This window comes from Plecotus auritus (assembly GCF_963455305.1).
Source record: "Plecotus auritus genome assembly, chromosome: 6".
Lineage (NCBI taxonomy): Eukaryota > Metazoa > Chordata > Mammalia > Chiroptera > Vespertilionidae > Plecotus > Plecotus auritus.
In genome coordinates this window covers 114,233,114-114,261,002 of record NC_137773.1, presented here as the reverse complement: position 1 = coordinate 114,261,002, position 27,889 = coordinate 114,233,114, and the positions used below count along the sequence as shown (strand labels likewise).

Below are 27,889 nucleotides of genomic sequence, written 5' to 3'. Positions count from 1 at the left end.
TGGCACCCGCGCAGGAGGAGATGGCACCAGCACTGAGAGGTTGGGACCCTCCACATTTTTTAACAACTAAAATGTCATTTACAGTTTAGCAGCTCCCCCTCCCTGTAGAAAACCTTCCTGTGGGAGAAGCAGCATAAAGGGAGCATCACTGAGCCACGTGCTCCCCCACCCTCCGCTGCCTCTGCCCTGTGGCCTGGGCCTGCTTAGCACAGAGGCTCCTCAGAATCACAACAAACCCCATCCGAACCAATACCCTGAAATGCCAGCCTACACCTACAGTCCACGTTAATGTGGGATTTGCAACAAATAAAGAAAATCTTGACAGAGACCAAACACAATGATACCAGAGGCAGCAGCACTTTTTTGAAGACAGATTAAACCCTAATGGAATTTCTTTTCTTATTACTTAAAATAAAATAAACCAGGTCACTGAAATGGGCTTACACTATGGCATTTTGTTCATTTTCATTTCATGTTTCTTTCGTTAAGCCATAAATTCCCATGGCAATACCTTAGCCACATTCTCACAATAACTAGGGTGCCTCACATTTCAGTAGAAGTACTTTCATATGAGTTCAAATAAGTAACACGAGTGCAGGGAGGGCGCTCCAAGTTTCTTGCTTATGTCAACAGCTATTCACGAGCATGAATTATCTCTGTGGCTACTAAGCATGTGCAAAATACATTCCGGGTCTGTGAGCAATCTCAGTGTGAAGGCCAAGGGAAGGTCTGAACTGCACATGGAAATGTCAAAACCGGCTGAACTTCCTAGAATACAGCAGTCAAATTTTTTCCTCCCAAAGCAATGAGTGTTAAATATACCTTGATGAATTAAGTTCAACTGTAACTACAATTGAAATATATGAACAACTGAGCTCTGACCTATTTTTCCTCTCAAAAGCAAAAGGAAACAATGATAGTTGTGAGACTTACATTTTTCCATTCCAGCAGTTTTTGAAAGTTATTTCACAGTAGAGCTAAAGGCAAAATACACTTCATGACATTTATTTGCTTTTAAATATAGTTATTTGTGTTATTGCTCATAGGACAGTAGAATTTTTATAAAAACTTGTTAAAATATATTTGTTCATTTATTTTTAAACTATATAGACCAAGAGGCATTCAGAAAAGAACTAATCTCAGTACATGACACACTACCTAAGTCTATAATTCAGCTGCAAGGATGTGATGTACTTGCAAGAGAACCCACACTGGGCACGAGAAACACAAAGGTAACAGACACGCACAGTGGAAAACACCTACCCCTGGCAGATAGCTTCTTGGTGTTGATGATTTTGGCAGCATATTCTTGACCAGTAGGGATTTTCATACATCTTCTCACCACTGAGAAAGCCCCCCTGAAAATAAAAAAATTACCAGGTCATCTCTATAATCAGCTCTGAGAGTTACTTAAAAATTACAACATTTTGTTGAATGTAGTGAATTTTCAAATATCAGTGCACTACGGTAATATCCAGAAAATGACCCACTCTTCCAGGAAACCCAGACCAGTCTTGATGCTGAGAACAAAGTAAATCTCATTTAACTAGGAGCACACATTATTAATCAACAAAATGACAGGGACTGCCAATTACAAGGCTCCTGTCCGCACATGAAATAGGAAAACCTTTTATAGTTCACACTCACGCCCCACCAAATGCTCCAGAAAAAAAACCTGCAGAGAGCAGAGCTGAGGAAGAGCAGCAAAAATCTGCTGCCTATTTATCCTGGTAAGAAAAAAAATAATGTGGCTCCAAGTGAGCAAAGATGGCGATGGTTTTCATTAAAATATAAATCTTGGGAACATTTGTGTGGTTTAAAACACCCTGATATGGTGATTTCTCTGTGCCTGTTTTGGGTTGGGGGAGGGAAGAGATTTGAATTAAGCTGCTCTTCCGACACATTCTCCATGTTTTAACAACAAACAATGCATAAACATATAAGGATAGAAAGTTCATTCAATTTAAAAGATATTTCCATTTCCTTTAATTCAGCTGCACGAACATCATCATACACCGCACCCTTTCATCGGTAATAGTGACAACAGAGGCAGAGGATTGGGTTTGGGTCAGATGTTGCATAAATCATAAATCAGCATCCGTGTCGCCCCTGGGTCCCTGCGCACAACCCGGCCCTCAGCAAATCCCGTGCCTCCCTGCACACCTCCAACCCCTGGGTCCCCGCGCACGGGCCTGGGCAGGTCCCTGTTCTCTCCCTGCACATCTCCAGCGGTCCCGCAGGTCCACGCACCGCTAGGCCACCCTGGGGACACCACGACGTCCAAAGGGCTCTCCGGCCGCGTGTAAGTCCTCTGAGGAAGGCGGGGATGCGCGCGAGCCTGGGAGGGGGCGGTGAGGGTCACCGGGGACAAGGGTGACAGTGGCGCGGGGCAGGGTCTGCCTTACCCGAGCCCCTCTCTGGACGTGGAACTCCGGGCGTCAGTAACAGGGTACTGCGGGGACAGCGCGTCCCCGTTCGCGCGTGGTCGCCCCACGGGCTCCGGAGGCATCTCCGCTTACAGAGAACGGTCTACGACTACGGGTTCTACGACTGCGGGGACCGCCGGCTCCGGTGCGGACGGGAGGGCGGGGGCGTAGGGAGGGCAGGGCGCCTGGTCCAACCCGTCCCCACGGAGAGCACCCTCCCGGCCTCCCCGGCACCGCGCTTACTTTCCGAGCTCTTCGAAGAGCTGGTACTCGTCCGTGAACCGGGTGCAGGTGGTGGTGGAGGCCATCGTGGGGCCGGGCTGTCCCCGGGCCCGCTCGCTGCCCGCGTCCGAGAGTGGCTGCCCGCCGGATCACGCGGGGCGGGGGCGACCTCAACGGGCTCCTACTCCTCCGCACGGTCCTGCGGCCCCTCAGTACGCCGCACCGCCCTTTTCCCGCCGCCTTCCCCGCCTCAGAGGCACAGTGTTCAGTAACCGGGGCCGGGAAATGGAAAACAGCCGGCGCGGGGCGAGACGCTAGCAGCCAGCAGCTGCGAATGATCCTGCGCCCGCAGGCGGGGCGGAGGCGCGCGGCCCGGGGAGGAGCCTGGGCAGGGTTCCATCGCGGGAGGGGAGGGGCCATGGGCGGGATCCAGCGGTAAGGGGCGGGGCCAATGCAGAGGTTCGGGCTGTGGGCGGGGCACGACACAGGGCGGGGGGAGGCAGGAGGGGCACGTGCGGGGCGGGACGGCGCCCCTGGAACGACTGCCTCCCGCCTCGCGGTCCCAAAGGCCCTCGGCGACCCCAGCCCGCCCTTTCTGCTGTCAGTCGCGCCCGCGTGGGGAGAGGCGGGGATGGGCCGACAGGCCTCAGGAATGGGCGGCACGTGACCGCGGGGGCGGGGCTCCTCCGCGAGTGAGACCTCGTCGGACTGGGCCTCCCTTCCAGGACTGCCCCGGCTTCCACCTTCCCGCCTCCGCCAGGTCGGGGTGCTCACACTCGGGCAGCCCCCAGAGAGGTCGCCTTCGGCCATCACGGTAGCGGAATGAAGGCAAAAACACCGCCCCAGGCCACACCTTCGCTTCTAAAAGGGACGCTCCATCAGTTCCCAGAGGAAGGCGGTTCTCGCGAGATTTTCGCGCTACTGGAGGGGCGGGGCCTCTGGGGGGAGCGGTTACGCAGCCTGTAGGCTGGCGTCATCCGCACACGTGAGCTCGCCTCTCCCGCCTCCCTGCTAAGAAGCAGAGGGGAGGTCGCGGGCCTCCCAGGTACGTTCCGGGCTCTGTCGGGTGGTACACGCGTGTCCTGCGTGAATGCTGATCGTGAGCTCCCAGCAGTTCAACCCCCGGCTACTCCTTAGCATGCGTGTCATTGTTTACAGTAAAAGGCGAGAAAAATAATCGTGCGCTACGTGGAAAACAGTGGATAAGTTAGGACTGCGAAAGCACCCCTCGGCCTTCCCTCAAGCCCTGTGCCCTTAATAAGCTATAACGTTGAAAGGTTGTCCAGACATGGAGCAAAAGCTACAGCGTTAGGAGCGGTGGTCTATTCCTTTTGTTTTACTGCCTTTTGCTTTGCAGCACCCACAGGGAAACCTTGTGACTCCATCGCTCATTTGTTCACCCTTAGCATTACATCATGGACTCAGAATTTCACAGCTGGGAGAGGAAAGGTAACTGAGAGGGAGAATCTAGGATTGAAAGGCAGTGTGGCTTGCACCCAGGGACTGCTATTGTCCATGTCACACCTAATTCCGTTATGCCCCCATCTTGGACATGTTAGACTGCCAATAACTTGAGTTCTCAAAATGTTCGCAATTTTTAACGCTTACTGTAACAAAATTGAACTTTATGCATATTTTGATTACCAGCCTTAAAAAGTAAATATTACACTGGTATGAAAGAGGTTGATACCAAAAACTATGTAAAGGGAAGAGACAGGGTGTCTAAGCATTAATAGTGGGGCTATAACGTGGGAGAAACCCCTACCAATTCCGTCTAGATTAAAGATGTTTAATATATGGCGTAAATATTTAGCAAGATGGTTCCAAGTTACAATGCAATGATTTCATATTCTCTGAATCTAAAAATGAAACAAAAAGTAAAATTAAAACAATAAATCAAGTTATAACATTTTACAACTCTGGGGAAGAAAATTGTTTTTTAAATATATAATGAGGTCTACATAATTACAGTATTTATCTCAGTTCCTTAAATTACTGGTAATTGTAAATGGTTACGACAATAAAGGAAACAACTGAGTTTTAATAGTGATGTATTAGTAGACAACAAATGTGTACTTTTTTAAAGCAAGCACTGTCTACTCAGTCTGTGTTTGCTCTGGTCCTTGATCTACTGTATAGACTCTATATTAGTACATATAGAGCAAGAGCGGAGGGGACTTTCGGAACAACTCAATCCGAAAATCAATCAATCAATATGGAGTCACTGTCAGCCATGACTGCTTATGCCAAGTGCTATGTCAAGACTGAGGCAACGGGGTGTAAAGGGGATGTCCTTAGGAGGGGCCAGGAATGCCCCAAACCATAAGTCTGAATGCTTGGATAGGGAATCCATCTGGACACTGATATAGGTAGGGGCAGAAAAGGAATGTGGGGACCAGCGATAATTGTAAGAAATATTAATTATGCTCTGTTAGCCGTGACTGTGTTGTTCTGGTTAAAGAAGGCACATTCTAACCTGGCTGGGAGTTGCCTATTATCATGAAAAGATCAACAACCTTATTGCAGAAACCATAGCCACCAGCCCTTTGAAGAACCCCAGCCTTTGCATACCCACAGGCCTTTGCAAATCTCCAGCCCCCATTACCTGTAAACTGCTCCTTTGGTGTACCCTTTTGCCTACTTCCCCAAGTAATCTTTGTCCTACCCCATATAAGCAGCCGGCTTATGGTGGGGGGCAGAGCAGATGTCTGTGGATGACCTGCTGCTCCCCCATGCTGCCGGCAATATTGGAATAAGCGCTCACATAGGATTCAACCCTGTCTCTGCTGAATTGGCTCAAGTAGTGGCAGGCAGCCGGGACTGCTTGGTTGTCTGGTTACACCATGGGTGGGATTCCAGCCCTGGTGGCTGTAAGAACTCAGCTCCAAGACTCCACACTAGACGCTCGCTCTGCTCGCTTCTGTGGCATACCCTTCCCTCTCTGTGTGTGACCTATGTGTGACTGTCAGCTTCTTGGGAAGGGCTCCCCTCAGAAGCCTGGCATTGGGGAAAGACACGAATGTGTGTGAGTGACTCTCTTTGGGGATGCTCCCTGGTTCATGACATCTATGTCTTGAACTAATTAAAACATTTCTCTTATTTAAACAAATATTGACAATTCTTGCTGAAGTTGGACTCCTCAAGACAGAGGTCCTAAAGTTACTAAGAAGTTATTCCATTTGGATCATAGCCCTGGCCTCCTCGCTGACCTTCTGCTCTGCCCTTGCCCCCTTCCCTCGAGTCGCAGCCCAACAGCCAGAAATAGCCCCTTAAAAACTCAGAACAAGGATCTCTTTGCTCAAAACCTTCCGAAGGCTTTCCATCTCAGTTAGACTAAAACCCCAAATCCTAAAATGGCTCCCAGGGCCCAGGGCATCTGCCCACCACCCAGACTCCTTTAGACTTCCTCACTCAGGCTGGGCCTGGCTCCTTTGCACTGGCCACACTGGCCGCTGCTGGCCCCGGCATGACTGGCACTCCAAGCTAGAGGCTTTGTATGTGCCTTCCCTCCTCCCAAGAATGGTCCCCTGTTGGTTATCCTCCTATCTCCTCTCTTCACCTCCTCTCAGCATATTCTCAGCTATCACTCATAGGCACGGCCTTCCCTGGAGACTTAGCAATTACTGCTTCTCTTTCTATCCCTGCTCCTGCTTCCTTTCCCCTGAATACCTATTGCCCGCTACTCTAGCGTACATTTTACTTGTTCCTTGTAAATCATTTACACTTCACAGCGAGAAAACAGGCTCCCACCCGCATGTGTTATTGTCTGTTTTGTTTGCTGCTCTATTTCCAGCGACTAGAATGGTGCTGGGCACATCACAGCGGCTCAATGGTGTTGAACAGGCAGATTAATTATTGGGGGCTTAGACAATCTAATCTCAATTTTCATATTACAGTTGGCAGCAGATAACGTACCAATAAGACTTGTTACTATAAAGTGTGATCATTTTTAATTAGGACGGTAATGGTAGCCCATTACTAAAAGTACTTATGCAGAAAAATGGATTTTTAAAATACACTAATAATTGGCATCAGGGGAAAAGGATCTAGTACTAATTTTCTTGCCATTGAAGTCTTTAAAGAAACAAGAAATTTCTGGTTTTGAGATATATGGGCCTTACTAAATTTTCCATTGTAATGCAAGATACCAAGGTTTCAACGAGGTCTCGTTGTGGAAACACAAGTCAGTGTAAGGAAGTGAAAAATGTGGTTGTGTGTTTCCAATCGTTGGGGCTGAAGCCATCTTTTGGTTTTTCGTTTTTTAAATTAAATGTATTGGAGTAACATTGGTTAGTAACATATAAAGCTCAGGTGTATAGTTTTAAACATGACGCCTATGTGTTCTTGGGTTCAGGTATGCAGTCCCTCCTGGGTGCCTCTCCTGGGGTAGGCACCGCCCTTGGTCACCATGCATCCTCAGGGGAAAGCCCACACAGCCAGGTACCTCCTGGTCTGGCCCTTTTAGTGCCAGACTCATCTCCTTGTCCCCCCACCCATACCGTGACCCCTAGATGTCTAGGATCATCTGTCCCCTTATCATCACTGCCTTTCAGACCAAACTTGTCTTCTCTCAGCCAGTCTGTGGGAACACTGCATGGCTTGCACCCGTCTTCCGCCTCCCACAGATCCTTTCTGCATTTGAGAAAGCCCTGCGTGCTCCGTGGCTGTCTCTTATATCTGGTTTAAGAGCCTTTTCTAATCCTCAAGTTATTTTCTCCTTATATTGTTATTCTTAGATGATTAGTGTTTTAAGCCATCTGCAATGGATAGTGAGCCTGGTCCTTGAGCGTCGACCTATGAACCAGAAGGTCAGGGTTAGATTCCCAGTCAGAGCACATGCCCTGGTTGGGGGCTCGATCCGTAGTAGAGGGCATGTAGGAGGCGGCTGATCAATGATTCTCTCTCATCATGGATGTTTCTCTCTCTCTCTCTCTCTGTCTCCCTTCCTCTCTGAAATCAATACAAATGTATTTTAAAAAAATAAAATGGCTGGTGAACAGCATGAGTCAGGGTCTACTTTCATTTTCTCCCTGAAACAGGTGGCTAGTTTTGCCAATGAATTAACTGTATAGTTCATATTTTCCCACTTATTTAAAAGACCTTTTTTTTAAAATATCATATCCATTTACATGTGGGTTGGCCTGTTCCTGTGACAATTCTTTTCTCTTAATTCATGGAATTTTAATGCTCTTCTCTTTCATTTCTCATACCTGGGGGGTGGGGGGGCACGGGCTTCAATGAGTCGCATATTTATGAGCAACACTTCTTTTTCACAACTACTTGGTTGATTTAACAAAGAATGTGTGCCCTCCAATTAAGAGTGAAAAGTTGTTTCTGAAGGTGAAAGCAATTAAACCGGGTGGATTATCAACATGGGCAGAAAAAAAAACAGAGAACCCCTGTGGCTTAAACGTGGAGAATCGTGCAATTAATTTTGCAATATTTATTCTGTAAATTGCATTTCTGTATGAGGCCAGGCACTCTGAGGATGCACAGTAGAACAACATGATAGTGTCCCCACTTTCATATGTTCGAGTGGGAGAGACAGACATGAAATCAGTTATCCCTAAAAATGTCAGTGCGACAAAGGCAGACTGTAGGGAGCTATGACAACATATTCTCTTTGTCTTGGTGGAGTAGGCAAAGGTTTCTCCTGAGAAAAGAGGAGCAAACTGAGCTCTGAAGGACAAGTGGGAGTTAACGAGATATGAGAGAGGCCAGGGAACAGCATTCTAGGGGATGAGAGGTGGCCATTCAAGGAACCAAGAGGCCCACTGTGGCAGGTGCAGGGAGCAACACCAGGCTGTCACCTGGGGACTTGAAGGCTTAAGTATGGGTGTGACATTTGGGCCGCACAGGCCAGGAGGCTGCCTCCTAGAAAGTGGAGGTTAGCCATCTAGACTGTCAGCTCACAGGCAAGGTGAGGAAAGGGATGGTGTGAAAACAGATAAAGGCAGAGTTAAAATATATTTGGGGAAATTAATATCAAAATAATGAAACATTGACAATTGAGGCCATCTGTGTTAATATGAATTAGATAAAACTGTAGACTGTCTATGACTTAGATTAGCGTGACTTAGATTCCATTTTTTAATTTTGTTTTTAAGCAAAACAGTAGTATTCAACAAGTTTCTTTTTTAAAATATATTTTTATTGCTTTCAGAGAGGAAGGGAGAGGGAAAGAGAGAGAGAGAAACATGAATAAGGAGAGAGAATCATTGATCGGCTGCCTCCTGCACGCCCCACACCCAGGCATGTGCCCTTGTCCTGAATTGAACCCAAGACCCTTCAGTCCGCAGGCTGACGCTCAACCACTGAGCCAAACTGGCCAGGGCAACTAGTTTGTACATGTAGCAAATTATTCAGCTTCCACTGTGGCAGCTGTGCAGGGGACATGGGAATGGAGCTGTCATCTTTCGTTGGAAATACTTTGATGGGTTGCAGTAATGTTTCATTGCTGAAGAGTCCTGTGGGCCCTGGAAACTGGGCAGCGTGGCGTTGACCACTAGGGGGCTAGAAGCTGGCCATCCCTGTAGTCCTGTGGTCATCTCCTTCAGGGCCCCTGGTAAATTTTGAAGAGGGATGTGTACACATGGACTCCGTGGCTCTCCTCTGACTGGCACACGCTCTAAGGAAAATCCTTTTTAGTATGTGTTGGCATCTTCATTTCTGAGCAGTCGTACCATGTGGGTGGTTACTTTACTATTATCAGCCGATGACTCTTCCCGGGAAGGAAGCAGAATGAATCTGGAGTGTGATGCAAGTGACGTACTGGGATTAACAACAGGGAGAGGCGCTTAGAAAGTCTATGGGGAGAAGCAGCCAACAGGAGCCTGGATGAGATCCCAGGAGAGAAGAGAAGGGAGGATGGCAAAGGACAGAGAACACCCCCCCCCCCCACCCCAATGGAGTATTGCTGCCTTGGAGTGATTGGCACGCTTGACAACATGAAGTCAGGGCTGAGAGACTGGCTGGAAGTCAGGGACCAGGGGCCTGCATGGCTGGGTTCTGAGGGGCCCCTTCCAGGTGCACAGGGGAAGAGCAGAGAGAGGGACAGTCCTTCGTGCTGTCTCCTTTCAGGGCTCTCATCCGTTGTGAGGGCTCCCCCGTCACGGCCCCATCACCCCAGGAGCCTGCCTCGGGATGATCACAGTAGAAATGAGGACTTTATGGGCAAACCCTGGGGAGACACGTTTCATTCCCAGCGGAGGATGCTGTTGTCATCGCACAGACAAGAAAGCTGGAACTCAGCCTCGAAGGCTGCACAGTCGGGAGGGTGGAAACCAGGCACCGGCCCAGTTTACCTGACACTAAGGCAGGGGTGGGCAAACTTTTTGACTCGAGGGCCACAATGGGTTCTTAAACTGGACCAGAGGGCCGGAACAAAAGCATGGATGGAGTGTTTGTGTGAACTAATATAAATTCAAAGTAAAGGAGCCGAGGGGAGAGCAAGAGAACCGGATAGAACAGCCGGATCCGGCCCGCGGGCCGTAGTTTGCCCAAGGCTGCACTAAGGCCTTTCAATTCTATCATATTGTCTCCTGACCCTACGATATAGGAGTTTAATTATTGCCAGTGCAGAGTTAATGCTGCAGTGATGAAAATAGAGCAAAGGAAAGTCATTAATTTTATTGTGAGATTTATTATTTACAAATGTGACTCTAGGAAAAAAAACAACAACCCTAAATATCTTTCTGGAGAGTAAATTGATGCAAAAAAAATGGTTTAAAATGGCTAAAAAAAAGGAAAAACTGGCTTATATAATTCAGACTTGATCAAAACTTGCTTTAGTTTACAGGACAAACTCTGCAAATCATGTTGCTTGAGAGTCGGTTCGTCTAGGAGTAAATGCAGACTCTCACGCATGCATTCCACCCAGACGGGAAGAAACACAGAATGGCCCGGAGTCTCCAGATGTCCACAGGAATTCTGACATCGTACTGAAACAGGAAGCGCTCTTTTGCACTTAAAGCATTTAAATTACAGCACACTTTTCAGACCTGAGCAGCCCAGTAGCCTCCCACGCCTTCACCTCTGAGCACTGCCCTTCCCTGAGCCCAATGCTGTGCAGTATCCGGGCCGGGCCGGGCTCTTCCAGCCAGAGTCCCAGGACCCATCCTTGGTTCTAAGCTGCACCAGGGAATCAGAGTAACCGCCTCCGCTGGTCAAAACGTGGGTGTGTGAGGCCAGAGCGGGGCTTCCCTGCTGACAGGAACATGTGAGCACCCACAGGCCATGGTGGAATTCTATCCCTTCATTCTTATCTTCTGGGCATTCGTGGGCGCAACATGGTCAGTCGGGACAAACGAAAGGGTTCCCCAGTGGCTCCGGGGTTGAAATATACGGTTGGTGCTGTGCTCGAGGCAGGAACTATGCTGTACCTGGGAGACCAGGAGAGGCAGCATCAGCCTGTAAGGGCCATTGACTCTGAATTACCCTCTGTATTGGTTAGCTGTTGCTTAATAACAAAACAACCTCCAAATTCCATGGTGTGAGCCAGCGACATTTATCATCTGCTCCTTTCTGTGGGCCAGGCATCCTGGGTGGCTTAGCTGGGTGCTTCTGCCACAAAGTCTCTAACATGACTGTGAGTACAGTGGAGCTGTGGCTGTGATCACATCTGCAGGGCTGACCAGGGAGTATGCAACTTCAAGTTCACTGGTGTGTGGTTGGCAAGTTTCTGTCCTCATCGGTGTCACACTGAGGTCTCAGTTTCTCACTGGCTGGTGGCAGGGGCCTCCCCCAGTTCGTTGCCACATGAGCCTGTCCACAGGGCAGCTCGCAGCCCAGTGGTGCTTCCATCAGATGAGTGAGCAGGTGAGCACGACAGGGCGTTGAGATGGAAGCCAGTCTCCTGTCATGGAACCTTGAACACACCACTGGCACCATTGTTTTTGCCATATTCTATGCATTAGAGGTGAGTCTCAGGCCCAGCCCATACTCGAAGGTGGACCCTCGCCAGTTTTTCTCAGTGGCTAGAGCATCAGCCCACGGACTGAAGGGCTGTGGTCTTGATACCTCAGTTGCAGGCTCGATCCCCGGCCCCAGTTGGAGCACGTGTGGGAGCAACCAATCAATTTATCTCCCACATCGATGTTTCTCTCTGTCGCTGTCCCTCTCTTCCACTCTCTCTAAAATCAAGGAAAAAATATTCTCAGGTGAAAACTAAGAAAACGCACACAAACCAAGGCGGGAGTTTATAGGAGAGCTTTGGGGCCATCTAGAGGTGCCTTACCACGTGCCCTTCATGGCTGAGGAACCACTCGGAGTTTAGGGACATTTTCGAGCAAAACAGACCATAAATTTAGGAGCTAGAATCCAAACTGAGGTCTGACGTGGGGCAGCACTGGGATGAGTCAAAGCATCAATATTAATAATTTTCAAAGGAGCGAGGCTATGAGGGAAAGTGGTCAGCTGAGGGAAAGTGGGCTATTTTTATCTGCAGAAGATAAGGAAACCAAGTGGACCATGATGGCATGGCTGTGCATATAAATATTTCAAGTGAACCCTAGGGACAAGTATTAGAGTTTATTTTGAAAGTTTGTTCAGAAGTTTAAAAAAACAAATGAATTTTCATTCCCAGCAATTAAATGTTAATAAAATAAAATAAAAATGCAGTACTACTGACAGAGGCAAAGAAATCAAACATCTAGAGAGTTAATGAAACATACAAGACTTACACTCTGGAAAATACCAAATTGTTGAAATTCCCGAGGACCGACATAATTGGAGTGATAAGACATGCTCATGGTTCAGAAGCAGCTGTTATCCATGTTGTAAAGAAGTTAATTCTTGCCCGGCTGGCATGGCTCAGTGGTTGAGCATTAACCTATGAATCAGGAGGTCAACAGTTCCATTCCCAGTCAGGGTACATGCCTGTGTTGTGGGCTTGATCCCCAGTGGGGGTCGTGCAGGAGGCAGCCAATCAGTGATTCTCTCTCATCATTGATTTTTCTATCTATCTCTCCCTTTCCCTTCCTCTCTGAAATCAATAAAAAAATATTTAAAAAAAAAAGAAGTGAATTCTTCCCAAATTGATGTGTAGATTAAATGCATTCCAAGTCATACCTCCAATGCTGTGTGAATGGTGAGTGTGTGCACACTGACCAACCCTTGTAAAACTTACATGGAAAGACAAAGGGCCAAAAATGATCTTGACCACCTGCAGGAAAGAGAATCTTCTGGGGGATTTACTCTTGAGATGAAGCTCGTAAAACTCTGGTGGCACTGGTCCAAGATCAGACAAGGGGATACACATGTCTGACCACAGACTGCAAACTGCAGCGCTGACTGCGTGTTTCCAGACTCAGACACAAATCATTTCCCGCTCTGCTCTTCCTCGGCTGGCCCACACCTGCCGGTAGTGAGCGTGCTTTCTCATTTAGCTCAGTTCATTGTGGAAGAAACTGAGTTAATCTCAGTCTTTAAAATCGTGTTTTTTCTATAGGACTTATAATTTTGAAAAAGTGTAAAGCACTTGGAAATAAAAAAAGACACCACTAAAATGAAGGTAAATTAAACATCCTATATACTAAAAGCCTAGGTGGCACAATGCCCTCGTGTAACATCATCACAAGATGGCTGCCACAAGATGGCCACCCTCACATCGTCAAAAGATGGCCACCACAAGATGGCTGTCACAAGATGGTTGGCAGGGGAGGGCAGTTGTGGGTGATCAGGCCAGTAGGGGAGGGCAGTTGGGGGCGATCAGGCTGGCAGGGGAGCAGTTAAGCATCAATCAGCTGGCAGGAGAGCGGTTAGGGGGCAATCAGGCTGGCAGGCAGAAGTGGTTAGGGGCAATCAGGCAGGTAGGCAGGCAAGCGGTTAGGAGCCAGCAGTCCTGGATTGTGAGAGGAATGTCTGACTGTCAGTTTAAACTGGCAGTCGGTAAAAAAAAAAAAAAAATAATAATAATAATAATAATAATAAACTGGCAGTCGGACATCCCTCGAGAGGTCCCATATTGGAGAGGGTGCAGGCCGGGCTGAGGGACAACCCCCCTGTGAACGAATTACATGCACCGGGCCTCTATAATAAAAGCCTAATATGCTAAGTGTCCAGTCTCCATTCAACCAATCGAAGCATAATATGCTAATGACTAGAGGCCCAGTGTATGAAAATTCATGCACTGGAGGGGGGGTTCTTCAGCCCAGCCTGCCCCCTCTCACAGTCCGGAAGCCCTCAGGGGTGGGAGGCGACCCAGCGATCAGGGGAAGGCGATGTCCCCATCACACGTCTGCTGCTGCCACTGCCAGCAGTGCAAACCTTGGCTGGACCTGGTTACCTGAGCCTCGGGTGGCCCTGGGTGGCTGGGCAGCTGCCATCTGAGGCTTGCCTGTGCCTTGGGCTGGCCCTGGGCAGCTAGGGGGCTGAGGGGACTGGGGAACTCCAGAGGCAGGTACACCGGTGGGTCTGAAGGGACTGGGTGCTGCCATCTTGTGGCTGTGGGCACCACCATCTTTGAGGGCATGGCAGTCAATTAGCATATTCCCTCTTTATTACCTGTGTTTTCCCGAAAATAAGACAGTATCTTATATTAATTGTTGCCCTCAAAGACACGCTAGGTCTTATTTTCAGGGGATGTCTTATTTTTCCATGAAGAATACGGTACACATTTATTGTTAAATGAAAATAAAGGAAATTTATTACCTGTATACGGTACGGTAGTACGGTAGCTGTCAACACAAACCAGACAAACTGTGAATCCTACAGTATCAAGAATTTACTCATTTATTCAATGACAATCATGTCATCATCTTCTGGAACAGCATCATAACAATCCAATTCCTGAATTTCCTGGTGAATTTCTTGTGACTCCATTTCTTTCAGAATCAGTGGACCAAATCTCTCATGTTTAGCAACAGCACTGTCTTTAAATGAGTACTTCTTGTCAAGGTAGTCTGCTCACAGTGCATTTGCAATGCAACTGTCAGTGATTTTCTCCCATGAATTCTTCACCCAAGTCACAACTTCTTGCAGTTTAGGTTTCACAAAGTTTCCATGCTGATTTCTCTCCATTCTATTTTCAACGTAGTCATTAATTTCCATGCGCAAATTGTCTTTGAATGGCTTGTTTATTGCAATATCAAGAGTCTGGAGATAGGCCGTCATTCCTCGGGAATCATTATCTGATCTATTTTTCTTTCGTGAAGGAATGTCTTCATGTCTTTAGCGTGGTGAGTGCTGGCTGCATCCCAGACTAGCAGACCTCTTTGGCTCCCTCGCATAACAAGCGGCAGCATTAAATCGACCCACTTCCTTATAACTGCTTGTGTGGCCCAGGCTTTTTCAGTTTCAAGAATAAAAACGCCCAAAACACGTTCAATCTTTTCCTTCTTGCCCTTAGAAATGATTAAAGGTGGGATTTTAGTGCCATCCAGACGAATTGCCAAAATACAGGAAACACGTGCACTTTCGTAAGCAGTGGAGGGAATGTACGCTAAGGAGGCACCCCGCTGTTCAATTGTTGTTTGAGATGATTGGCCCATAAACACTGCAGTTTCATCCATAGCAATCATGTTGGAAAGACTGTATTTAGAGAAGTCAGCATCATCAATAAAGGACTTGAATGCAAGTGCTCGCTTAATAACTTGAGTATCTTCCAACCTAAACAATGTTGTAGATCTTCTTAAAGACAGTTCACTTCGCTGAAGGAAATTATCCAGCCAGTGTTGTGATGCTTTGAAGTCTTCGGGGGCTATGTCAAACTGTGGTGCCATTGCAAGGGCAAATTCTTGAATCTGAGCCCTATTCACAACCAAAGGCTTTGCTCTCCTGTCAACAACCCATTCACAGATCAGGTCTTCCAGCTCGGAAAACAATGGTTGCCGACCTGATCCACACTTGCGCTTTGTAGCATTTCCCTTGTCCACTTGTTCAATGAGGTTACCATACTCTGCTCGCCATTTTCGGACCAATCGGATACTCAACATCTCTTTGCAGAAAGCAGTAAGATTTTGGCCCCAAGAGTCTTCCACGATTCCTTTCTTGTACTCCACGGAGTAGCTTTTTCTTTTTGTGCTCATTTCTAGGGTTAAAAAAAAAGGAATTGGGGTATCAAGGTGGGGGGAGGGGGATCACTCAAAATGACACAGGGGGGATCAAAATGGCACAGGAGAATCAGAGGGGGGATTACCATTTTAGTAACCCCTTTTGATCCTCCTGTGTCATTTTGATTGTCCCCTCTGATCCTCCTGTGTCATTTTGATTGCCCCCTCTGATCCTCCTGTGTCATTTTAAGTGATCCCCCTCCCCCCACCCCTGTGCCACTGAACACCTTCACCAGACATCCCCCCTACCCCTTTATCAGCCATTTACCCCCTGCGGCCTGCCTGGGGACTGTCACTGGGCTTGCTGGGGCCTGGATCTGGGCTGGAGCAGGGTTTGCCACTGACTGAGAACCTTCAGTCATCATGAAGGCGGCCACGAGCATCAGGTAGTATCACCAGAGACAGACCAGCACTCACCACCTTCGCCGTGTCCAGTCCGCTCTAATCCTCCTGTTCTACACGCATCTGCAAAAGTCTCCTCCTCTCTCCCGCCCCGCGCTCACCGCTCACTCCGACCTCCGCTCCGCCTCCACACAGCAGTGACGTCAGGACTCGGCGTAACGTCACTGGTTGCTAGACGCCAGTTGGGGCGGCCCTAGCGACCAGTTTACGGTAAATTAATTTTCATTCTGAGACAGAGCCTGGGCCTTATTTTCGGGGGATGCCTTATATTTCACTTTGAAGGAAACCTGTAAGTAGGTCTTATTTTCAGAGGATGTTTTATTTTTGGGGAACACGGTAGATAAGATATGGTAAAACCACTCAACTGCTCACTATGATGTGCACTGACCACCAGGGGGCAGACGCTCTGACTGGTAGGTTAGCTTGCTGTTGGGGTCTGGCCAATCAGGACTGAGTGAGATGGGCCGGACACATCCTGGATCCTGGAGCCCTCCTGCTGTCCCTCCCCAGCTGGCCAACCTCCTGCATCCCTCCCAGGTCCCGATCCTGCACCGGTGGGGTCCCTCAGCCTGGCCTGCACCCTCTCGCAATCCGGGACCCCTCAGGGGATGTTGGAGAGCTGGTTTCGGCCCCACCCTGCAGGCCAGGCCGAGGGACTCCACTGGTGCATGAGTTCATGCACCAGGCCTCTAGTATCTAATGATTTCTAAACCGAAGCCCGGTTGCTGAGGTGGCCTAGGGAAGGTGTTAATGCTGTGGTAACTTGGCTGGTGTTCCTAGATGTGCTATTAGGGCACCTGCTTGATTTTGAAACCTGGGGAATGAAAGGAAAGAGACTTTGCGCTGGAGGCTGCATAACAATGAACCACAGGTGGTATCTCCTGAATGCTGGCTGCCTTGATATGGATTTAGAACTGACCTAAATATATCCAATTTTAAAAAGGGGAAAGATTCTTTGCTCATAGCTCTCCGCTGCCAACCATGGCAATGTTCCCTTGCTGCTGCCTTTTAACAGAGAAGCAGAGAAAGCCTGGGAGTGGAGGCAGGAGGGATGCTGAGGGCAGGCAGGAAGAGTTCTGAGGACAGGCAGGAGGGGTACTGAGGGCAGGCAGGGGGGATGCTGAGGGCAGGGAGGGAGGTGTTGAGGGCAGGCAGGAGGGTGCTGAGGGCAGGCAGGGAGGTGTTGAGGGCAGGCAGGAGGGGTGCTGAGGGCAGGCAGGGAGGTGATGAGGGCAGACAGGAGGGATGCTGAGGGCAGGCAGGGAGGTGATGAAGGCAGGCAGGAGGGATGCTGAGGGCACGCAGGGAGGTGTTGAGGGCAGGCAGGGAGGAGCTGAGGGTAGGCAGGAGGGGTGCTGAGGGCAGGCAGGAGGGGTGCTGAGGGCAGGCAGGAGGGGTGCTGAGGGCAGGCAGGGAGAAGCTGAGGGCAGGAGGGGTGCTGAGGACAGGTAGGGAGGTGTTGAGGGCAGGATGGAGGGGTGCTGAAGGCAGGCAGGGGGGTTTTGAGGGCAGGCTGGAGGGTGCAGTGGGCAGGCAGGGAGGTGTTGAGAGCAGGTAGGAGGGGTGCTGAGGTCAGGCAGGGAGGAGCTGAAGGCAGGCAGGAGGGGTGCTGAGGGCAGGCAGGGAGGTATTGAGGGCAGTATGGAGGGGTGCTGAAGGCAGGCAGGGAGGTTTTGAGGGCAGGATGGAGGGTGCAGTGGGCAGGCAGGGAGGTGTTGAGAGCAGGTAGGAGGGGTGCTGAGGTCAGGCAGGGAGGTGTTGAGGGCAGGATGGAGGGGTGCTGAAGGCAGGCAGGGGGGTTTTGAGGGCAGGCTGGAGGGTGCAGTGGGCAGGCAGGGAGGTGTTGAGAGCAGGTAGGAGGGGTGCTGAGGGCAGGCAGGGAGGAACTGAGGGCAGGCAGGGAGGAGCTGAGGGCAGGCAGGGATGTGCTGAGGGCAGGCAGGAGGGGCGCTGAGGGCAGGCAGGGAGGTGCTGAGGGCAGGCAGAAGGGGTGCTGAGGGCAGGCAGGGAGGTGTTGAGAGCAGGTAGGAGGGGTGCTGAGGGCAGGCAGGGAGGAACTGAGGGCAGGCAGGGAGGAGCTGAGGGCAGGCAGGGAGAAGCTGAGGGCAGGAGGGGTGCTGAGGACAGGCAGGGAGGAGCTGATGGCAGGCAGGAGGGGTGCTGAGGGCAGGCAGGGAGGTGTTGAGGGCAGGATGGAGGGGTGCTGAAGGCAGGCAGGGGGGTTTTGAGGGCAGGCTGGAGGGTGCAGTGGGCAGGCAGGGAGGTGTTGAGAGCAGGTAGGAGGGGTGCTGAGGTCAGGCAGGGAGGAGCTGAAGGCAGGCAGGAGGGGTGCTGAGGGCAGGCAGGGAGGTGTTGAGGGCAGGATGGAGGGGTGCTGAAGGCAGGCAAGGGGGTTTTGAGGGCAGGCTGGAGGGTGCAGTGGGCAGGCAGGGAGGTGTTGAGGGCAGGCAGGAGGAGTGATGAGGGCAGGCAGGAGGGTGCTGAGGGTAGGTGGGTGCTTAGGGCATCAAGGGGAGGTGCTGAGGGCAGGAGGGGTGCTGAGGGCAGGCAGGTGGGGTTCTGAGGGAAGGCAGGGAGATGCTGAGGGCAGGAGGGGTGCTGAGGGCAGGCAGGCGGGGTTCTGAGGGCAGGCTGGGAGGTGCTGGGGCAGGCAGGGAGGTGCTTAGGGCATGCAGGAGTGGTGCTGAGGGCCAGCAGGAGGTGCTGAGGGCAGGCAGGGAGGTGCTGAGGGCATGCAGGGTGGGTGTAGTTCTGACCTTGGGCAGTCCTCCTGAATCCCCGCCCCAAAGTCACGCTCCCAAGCAGGGCCACTGGAAGATGCCACAATGGGAGGGACGTGGACAGTGCTTGTCTCCCTCCAGAGCCTGGGTCAGTCCCTATGTTGGTGTCATCCTGCGGGGTGTCCCTGTGCGTGGACCGTCCCACCCACCACACCAGCTCTTGTTGCAGCCCTCGTCCCTCTATCCCTCCATGCGCCTTTAAATGAGGAGAGTAGCATGGAACATCGCCAATAGGCACGTGCTCAGGGCTGAAATATTTTTTTCACTCATGTCCTTTAAAAAAAGTCTTGTGGTCGATGAATTTAGAGAAAAAAGTTCTGTTCATTAGAATAAATTGTTATATGAACCAGAGTTTACCAGTATTGTGTCTGGATTCCTACTGATTTTTATTGCTATAGATATAAAGTTTTAAAATAAACTCCAATATATTCCTTTTTTGGTTGTTTCATTTTGATAGAATTCTTAATGCCCAATTTTTTTTACTGTGTTTATGAACTCACAACTCTAACCCTACTTTTGCCCCACTCTGTAAATATAAACATATATAAATATATATGCACTTAGTTTATTTGTTTTCCAACATTATGGTACCTAATTGGAAAGCTTCACAGAACTAATTGACTTAAAAACTTCCTCAGCATAAAAGAGGCTAGTTATCAATCATTAAAACACATCATCAGAGACAAGAAAACAACAAATTTAATCCTGATTTTTACAAAACAAAAATATGCTAATGGCTGTGTATTACCCAGAGAAGGATTTACTTTTTTAAAAATTTTTATTGTTTAAAGTATTACAAATAGTAGTACATATGTCTCCTTTTTTTCCCCATTGACCTTCCTCCGGTATTCCCTACCCCCCGACACATGCCCTCTCCCCTCCCCCACAGCATCTTGCATCCATTGGTGTTGCTTATATGAATGCATACAAGTCCTTTGGTTGATCTCTTACCCACCACTCCAATCCTCCCCAGCCTTCCCGCTGTAGTTTGACAGTCTGTTTGATGCTTCTTTGCCTCTGTATCTACTTTTGTTCATCAGTTTATGTTGTTCACTATATTCCACAAATGAGTGAGATCATACGATATTTATCTTTTTCTGACTGGCTTATTTCACTTAGCATAATGCTCTCCAGGTCCATCCATGCTGCTGCAAATGGTAAGAATTCCTTCTTTTTTATGGCAGCATAGTATTCCATTGTGTAGATGTACCACAGTTTTCTAATCCACTTATCTGCTAATGGGCACTTAGGCTGTTTCCAAATCTTAGCTATGGTGAATTGTGCTGCTATGAACATAGGGGTGCACATATCCTTTCTGATTGGTGTTTCTGTTTTCTTGGGGTATATTCCTAGAAGTGGGATCACTGGGTCAAATGGCAGTTCCATTTTTAATTTTTTGGGGAAATGCCATACTGTTTTCCACAGTGGCTGCACCAGTCTGCATTCCCACCAGCAATGCAGGAGGGTTCCCTTTTCTCCGCATCTCGCATCTCGCCAGCACTTGTCATTTGTTGATTTGTTGATAGTAGCCATTCTGAGAGGTGTGAGGTGGGACCTCATTGTTGTTTTGATTTGCATCTCTCAGATGATTAGGGATTTTGAGCATGTTTTCATATGTCTCTTGGCTTTCTGAATGTCCTCTTTTGAAAAGTGTCTATTTAGGTCCTTTGCCCATTTTTTGATTAATGCCCATTTTTTTAGAAAGTGAAAGAAGCCCTGTTTTGCCCTTAGAGCTAGCAGAAGCCTTCCCATGCTTTTGGGAGGTGGCGAGTGTGGCATTCAAATGACAGCGGTGATCCTTGTGCTAGCCCCCGTCCGGCCTCCTTAGCAGTGCTTGTCTGGATGCGAACAGGAGGTTCTGGCCATGACGTGCAGCGCCGGGGGGGGGGTTGCGGGGGAGGGGGGTCGCCGCCAGCTCTCCTCACCAGGTGTGGGGGGCGGGCCCAGGGAGGGCAGGAGGCCGGGCGATGCACAGTTCATGGACGGCCAGGCTTCTGATTTCAGGAACCACACCGCTCTTGTTCCTTCTGGAACTGTTCTGTGTGCTGTATATAGCTGTGTGTGTGTGTGTGTGTGTGTGTGTGTGTGTGTGTGTGCGCGCGCGCGTGCGCTTGCGCGTGCCTGCATGTGTGGCTCTGTGTGCGTGTATGTGTGTGCATGCATGTACGTGTGTGTGTGCATGTGCGTGTGTTCATCATGTATTTCCCTGTGCTGAGCTATTATTTACTGAATCCAATGTCATGCGGAAGACATTGCAGCCTTAGGAGAAGCACAGGCTTGGGTGGTGAGTGAGCACATGCTATCCATGGTCCGTGGTGTTAATGAAGACGCTTTCCGATCTGAAAATTTAAGTTATAAAATACTCAGCCCTGGCTGGTTTGGCTCAGTGGGTAAAGTGTCGGCCTACAGGCTGAAGGGTCCCGGGTTCGATTCTGGTCAGGGCACATGCCTGGGTTGCGGGCTCAATCCCCAGTAGGGGGCGTGCAGGAGGCAGCTGCTCAATGTCTCTCATCACTGTTGTTTCCATCTCTCCCTCTCCCTTCCTCTCTGAAATCAATAAAAATATATTTTAAAAAAATAAAATACTAAGAGGCAGCATTGTTTTTCCTATCCGCTATTGCTTTTTTTTTTTTTTTTTTTTTTTTTTTAAGAAAACTGCGGGAAGCCACCCATTGTCTTCACTAGCAGAGAGGTGTGGACAAGAAACCCAGAAGGCTGGTGACCCTTGAGCTCTGGTAAAGGTCAGGGCTGTATACCCACTGTTTAGTCGAGACAATGGTAGCTGAAGCAACTTCCCTACCAGATGGTCATGTAAATCCTTACTGATAAGATAGTCTGCCTGTTACTGGAAATTGCCTGCCTAAGGGCTATAGGTGTATCCCAAATTGAATAAAAGGATGGCAAGGCCGGAGTCCAAGCAGAGTCCTTCCTCTTGAGCTGGGCTCCCACCTGGTCCCCCAATATTTCCAAATTATTGTTTCTTGTCTCGTCTCTTTCATTTGCGTGCAGCCCCTCTTCCAGAGCTGGAACCCTGAACCACGTGGGACGTGGGTCCTACACATTTGGTGCCTCAAGGACAGAAATCTAGAAGAGAAGACTTTGCCAAAGATTTCACCGGATAGGTGGGGAAAAAGATTTAACCATATAGGTAGGGAATTTCACCGCATGCAAAGCCCAGGGTCAGCTGCAGAAATTGCCATCTGGAAGTAGGGTGGGAACGCATCTTTTCTTTAACCAGCTAATGGGGCAGAATTCGGTTAAAAAGTAAGAAACTTTATTATAGACTTTTGGTTTGCATGCTTAAGGAATTAAAGTTTCAGAAGGTATTCTCACAGTTTTTGCTTGATGTTATAGAACATAACCCTTGGTTTCCTGAAGAAGGTACATTAGATCTTGAATGGTTGGCAAAGAGTGGGTCAAAATTTGAAAAAAGCTCAGCAGCAGGGAAAAAAAACTTGCCTCCAAACTGTTTCTCCTTGTGGACCATGGTATTGCATTTGCTAGAGCCTTTTAGAGAGGCTGAGGAAGAGTCTCCTCCCCTTGCACCCTCCACTCCTAAAGAGGAGCAAAAAGAAAAAAATTGGAAGAATGGCCTTCATGGCCCCCCTCCACCTCCATGTCCTAATCCTGAAATGTTTAATTTGTCATTAATAGAATCACCTGTGCAAAGAGCTATCTGAGAAGGATTACAGGAGAATTTATGAATAATATTTCTGAAGCATTCTTAGCTCCTTATGATTGGTATTCTCTGGCTTGTGCAACTCTGGATGGAGGAGATTATTTACTATGGAAGGGAGAATTTTTGGAGAAATGTCAGGAGCAAGCCCAAGCAAACCGTGGGCTGAATGCTCAAATAACTTATGATATGCTGGCAGGACTGGGACAGTATATTGATGTGCAAAATCAGCTAAATTATATGCAACAGGCATATGAGCAAATTAGACTTTGTGGAAGGAAAGCTTGGTGGGCTTTACCAGCAAGAGGGGACCCTGAGGGAGACATTTTAATTCAGCAATTAGCTGATGAAAATGCCAATGCTGACTGTAAGAAATGCCTGACGCCTCTGAGAAAAAATAGTGCCATCACAGAAATGATTTGAGCATGTCAGAATGTGGGGTCAGGCACTTTTCAAGCAAATTTACTCGCTGCCACTGTAACAGTGGGGTATAAAAGGTGTTATAATTGTGGAAAAACAGGACATCAAAAAAAAAATTACTAGGTCTTTTGGCGATCCTGTAGAATGGATGCCCACTCGAGAATGTTAAGTCTCATCTTTTCCATGTTTTTATTTCGCAATCTGTCATTTAAAATTTAGACAAATGAAACATTTCCCAGAATTTAGGGATGCATCTGGGATTTCTGTACCCGTGAATAGAAAAGCAAGCTTAAGAAAATGCGCACTCTCCGCCCGAATTTGGGTGACTTCTTGAGCCCCAATCTTTTCACGGATGCTACAAAATAAACCAGACTGTTTCTTCTTTAAAAAGATGGCAAAAATTACACAAGGAAAATATATAGGCTGTATTTAGGCAATAGGATTAATGCTTCCATAATAATGATAATTCTTGAATCATAATGTATCGCATTACAAGGTTGCCTCCCAAATCTTGGAGGCACTCCTGTTTTTATAAAATAAAATAATACTTTAGCATTGAAGCCACTAAAAGTCAATAAGTTAGCTCTGTTACAAAATTTACCAAAAGAAAATGCTTTGGACAGTAATTAGCTTTGAAATCTTAAAGCTGTTAGAACACAAATAATAAAAATAACTAAAATAAAGTATTTGTGGTAAAGCTTTTCAGTAATAATATATCAATGATAAAGGGCCAATCGCTCTTCTCCATTTAAAAGCGGAGAAGGCGCCGGCGGCAACTTGTTATCGCTTAGGAAAAATTTGGTGCTTTTAAAATTCCCCTCCCCCTGCCTTTTTGCCAGAAACATAGTTTTCCAAAGCCTTTAGTAACTTAAGACTTTAGAACATTGCTAAATTAAATAATAAAAATTATTGGACATCTGGGTATTTAAAATAACAAGATACTAAAATATTAATCTAAATTTGCCTCATATGAAAAATCTAGAGGATAGAATTTAATCTATTCATTGAATATGCCTTGTATTTTATTTGAAATATATCCTTAAAAATGTAAAAGTATTATTAATTTGAGAAATGCTAAGTATTTAACTTGCTACCTGAAATTAGAAGCTTCTAAGGAAAAGCATAGAAAATAAATTTCTTCCAATAAGATGGAAATTAATAAAACATTTTAGAGACTGTCTCAGAACTATTCTGAAATTAATAAATGTCTACACCCCGTTTTTCCCCGTAGGAAGCATGCCTCTGATTTATCTTCATAGAAGATTCCCCCAGACAAAGGGAGGTAGAGGCAACTAGAAAAGACCCCAACCCATTTTATTTTTATTTTTAAATAGTCCATTGGGAATATACTGAAATTCTAGAGAGGGACAAAAGACACTGCTTTGGTAATTTTTAATGCTGGAAATTCTCTGGTGTAAACTTTTAGTGTGTTCTGCCCTCCTGTATAAGAGTATTGATGTTTTTGTGTCTCTTTGTTGTTGTTTAATTTATTTAAATAAGAGGCAAGTCCCGCTTTGGGGAAGCCTAGTTGTGTGTGGTGGGGTTGAAAGCGTGAGAGAGATTGCAAGAACGTCCCAGCAGCTGCTGAGAAGTCTTAATCTTGGGGGCTCTTCTTGCTCTCCCTCTCAGGGTTCAGCCACCAGAAACAGCTAGTGAGATTTCTGTTTGTCTGCAATATAATTTTGACTGTCTATCTTTTAGGGATTTTGGTTTGCTCTTCCCTTGTTTATTGTGAGAATAAACAAATCAGCTTTTCTGTCAAAGAACAGTTTAGACAGCCGCCATTTTGGACTGCCTGCCTTGGCAGCCGCCATGTTGGCCACATGGTTTGCAGCTCCCCTGGGGGCCGCCATCTTGAAACAGCAAAGGCCAACCCCTCCCTTTGAATTAGCCAATCGGGAAAGACCGTGTACCTGAGCTCCAATCAAGAGCAAAGGACAGTTTATGTGCATTGTTAAGGCACTCTGCTTCAGAAAGGAACTAGGAAAAATTGAGAGCCAAGTTCAAACAGGAAACTTTCAGGGGGGTAGCATGTGTCCAGTCAGGGACACCAGGCAAGCCAAGCGTCATGATTCCCTGTGGGGGCGTCTGCCAGTGATACTCTGGGTATTTGCGTTTCACATATTGGGAATTTATGAATTATTTTCAATGCTCAATACACTGCTTGCAATAAGCCATGTGCCTCATTTTAAAATCTTACATATTATTTATTCTTTATATGCTGAAATTATAACTGAATCCAAGTAAAGTCTAGGAAAATTACTGAAACCTCCCATAACCCCTCTGTGTATGCAAATAAGCCAAAGGGGATACTCTTTTTTTTTTTTTTTTTTAAATATATTTTATTGATATTTTACAGAGAGGAAGGGAGAGGGATAGAGAGCTAGAAACATCGATGAGAGAGAAACATCGATCAGCTGCCTCCTGCACACCTCCCACCGGGGATGTGCCCGCAACCAAGGTACATGCCCTTGACCGGAATCGAACCCGGGACCCTTCAGTCCGCAAGCCGACGCTCTATCCACTGAGCCAAACCGGTTTCGGCCAAAGGGGATACTCTTTAAAAATATAATTCTAAGCTTTATAAAAAGGAGAATTTTGAAAGTTTTGAAATCTCTTCTGCTAATATTTACAGGGTAAACTAAAGATTGTTGTTAAAATATTTAATCTGACAATAATTACAGTCACCATAAATGAAAAATCACTTGAAATATATGGCTTTGCGGCAGTATTTGTTAAAATCTCAAAAAGCAACCATGTTTGTTACATTTGTTGCTTGGTGTAAAAAAGAAAGAAAAGTGTCTGGGAGGAAATAAAAAGAGGTTTCCTTCAGATATCTAACTGTAATTAAAGATCAATATATTGGGCCTCATAAGCTAAAGTAAGTAATTTGTGTTTTTGCCTCCCTAAACAAAGTTTATGTAAAGTTACCCAAAGACTAATAGCAGAAATTTAATTAATATCATTTACTATCCATAACTTAGGACAAGTAAAGTTAAAAAATAAATCTTATTTCAAATTCATTTAAATTGGCTAATTAAAATAAATAAATATTCATGAAACCTTGTTGTATTGGGCAGGAAACTGTTCCTGAAGCATTAACTAATTTTTCATTAATAGTTCATCTCATAGTAAACATGCTTAACATGCAATAAATCCAAAGCAGTCATATTTCTGTACAGAAAATTAAAATTAAAAAATTATCAAGACTGCATTGCAAAATTTCCAAAAGCCTCTTAATATTATTTAAATAAAAAAAAAGAAGGGGGATAGTGGAATAATCCCCTGTGAGTAAATTACATCAAGAAAAGTTTTTACTTTAAAAACTATTTTTCACTTGTAATGCTGAAGATAAGACACCCATGAAAACACACATGGTGTCAAAATAAGCCAAAGGAAAATGGTTTGGGCACAATGAAAAGAAAGGATCCCAAGTCTAGTTTATAAAAAAGATTCCTTTATTAACCTTTGGTTGAGAATATGTTTGTATATTTCCAGAAAACTTCTCCAAGCCTGTGTGGATTCCTGCAACAACGGAACCCAGAGAGAAACTGACCAGATTGCTCCAGCCACGAAGACAAGAGGAGAAACAGTGCAGAGATGGAAGACGCTGAAGACGCCTTGCTATGCTAGCACTCAGCAGCTGTGCGTCGCTGCAGGTTGCCCAGGACCAAGCCAGAGAAGGTTGGACCTGCATTACCACCGTTTGCCCACCATCCATAACTAGCATATCATTGCTGGAATGTACACATAAGGAACTGTTGGACATTGAAATTGGGACTCAAAAAACTTTTGGCTTGGAAAGAAACTTACTACAGACTGATTCATTTGCCTCTCAGCATAACCACTGTTGCTTGTCTCATTTTTGTGCTCATATGTTTATTTCTAGTCTGCAGATGTGGAATGAAGAGTCTTAAAAGGACTCGAACCCTTCAGGCGGCGTTCACTTTTCAAGATTTTTTTTAAGGAAAAGAAATAGCCAAAACCGGTTTGGCTCAGTGGATAGAGCGTCAGCCTGTGGACTGAGGGGTCCCGGGTTCGATTCCGGTCAAGGGCACATAACTTGGTTGCGGGCACATCCCCAGTAGGAGGTGTGCAGGAGGCAGCTGATCGATGTTTCTCTCTCATCGATGTTTCTAACTCTCTATCCCTCTTCCTTCCTCTCTGTAAAAAAAAAAAAATCAATAAAATATATTTTAAAAAAGAACAACAACAAAAAAAAAGAACCGAGTCTTAGAGGGATGTTCCAGGAAGGAGCCACGTCTGCCTGCAGGCCCCGCCAGGTGGGCAGAGAAATGCGGTACCGGGCTGCGTGCAGCAACCAGGAGGGAATGCTGGTGCCGGTTCAGGAACATGAGCAAATGTCCGACTCCTGTCGGGCCCTGTTGGCAAAGCCACGAGGCTGCAGAGACAGAGCTGCTCACAAGGACAAAGCTTGTGCAGCCCCCGCCAGCCGCGGCGGACCCGGGGACTGGCTGTGGGTCCCAGTCCACCCCTGCAGGAGGCACACTGCACCCTCGGGAGTGCGAGGCTACAGCATCTGCCACTGCTCTGCTGGGGCAGCTGCCCTGGAACCCCAGTGCTCAGGAAGTACCCCGTCTCTTCGGAGAGCAGGTTTTACTCAGGCCTGGGCCTTCTTGTCTATCTTCAGTGCTGATATATCTTGTTAATGAAAAATGAGCAAGCAGCCTGGCTGGCATGGCTCAGTGATTGAGTGTCGACCTATGAACCAGGAGGTCACGTTTCGACTCCAGTCAAGGGCACATACCTGGGTTGAGGGCTGGGTCCCCAGTGTGGGGTGTGCAGGAGGCAGCCGGTCCATGATTTTCTCTCATCACTGATGTTTCTCTCTCTCTCTCTCTCTCTCTCTCTCTCCCTTCCTCTCTGAAATCAATAAATAAATAAAATAAGTCA

General features: G+C 47.3%; 1 protein-coding gene and 1 long non-coding RNA gene across 11 annotated transcripts in view; one reads left to right on the top strand and one right to left on the bottom strand.

Moving 5' to 3' along the window:
• The window catches only part of CAMK2D (calcium/calmodulin dependent protein kinase II delta), a 159,637-nt gene extending 156,083 nt beyond the window's left edge, over positions 1-3,554 (bottom strand). For all 10 annotated transcript variants that reach the window (XM_080674065.1, XM_080674068.1, XM_080674067.1 and 7 more), the window contains exons 1-2: positions 2,670-3,554; positions 1,264-1,358 (exon numbers count right to left, since the gene is read on the bottom strand). In XM_080674065.1, the coding sequence (XP_080530191.1) occupies positions 1,264-1,358; positions 2,670-2,734 (160 nt within the window). In that variant the 5' untranslated portion in view covers positions 2,735-3,554. The remainder of the gene's footprint in view (positions 1-1,263; positions 1,359-2,669) is intronic.
• A 37-nt stretch (positions 3,555-3,591) lies between these two features.
• Positions 3,592-27,142, top strand: LOC308251078. The gene is made up of 3 exons (XR_013960900.1): positions 3,592-3,693; positions 21,889-22,001; positions 26,474-27,142. It is a non-coding gene; the product is annotated as an uncharacterized lncRNA (long non-coding RNA).
• Positions 27,143-27,889: the final 747 nt, after the last annotated feature.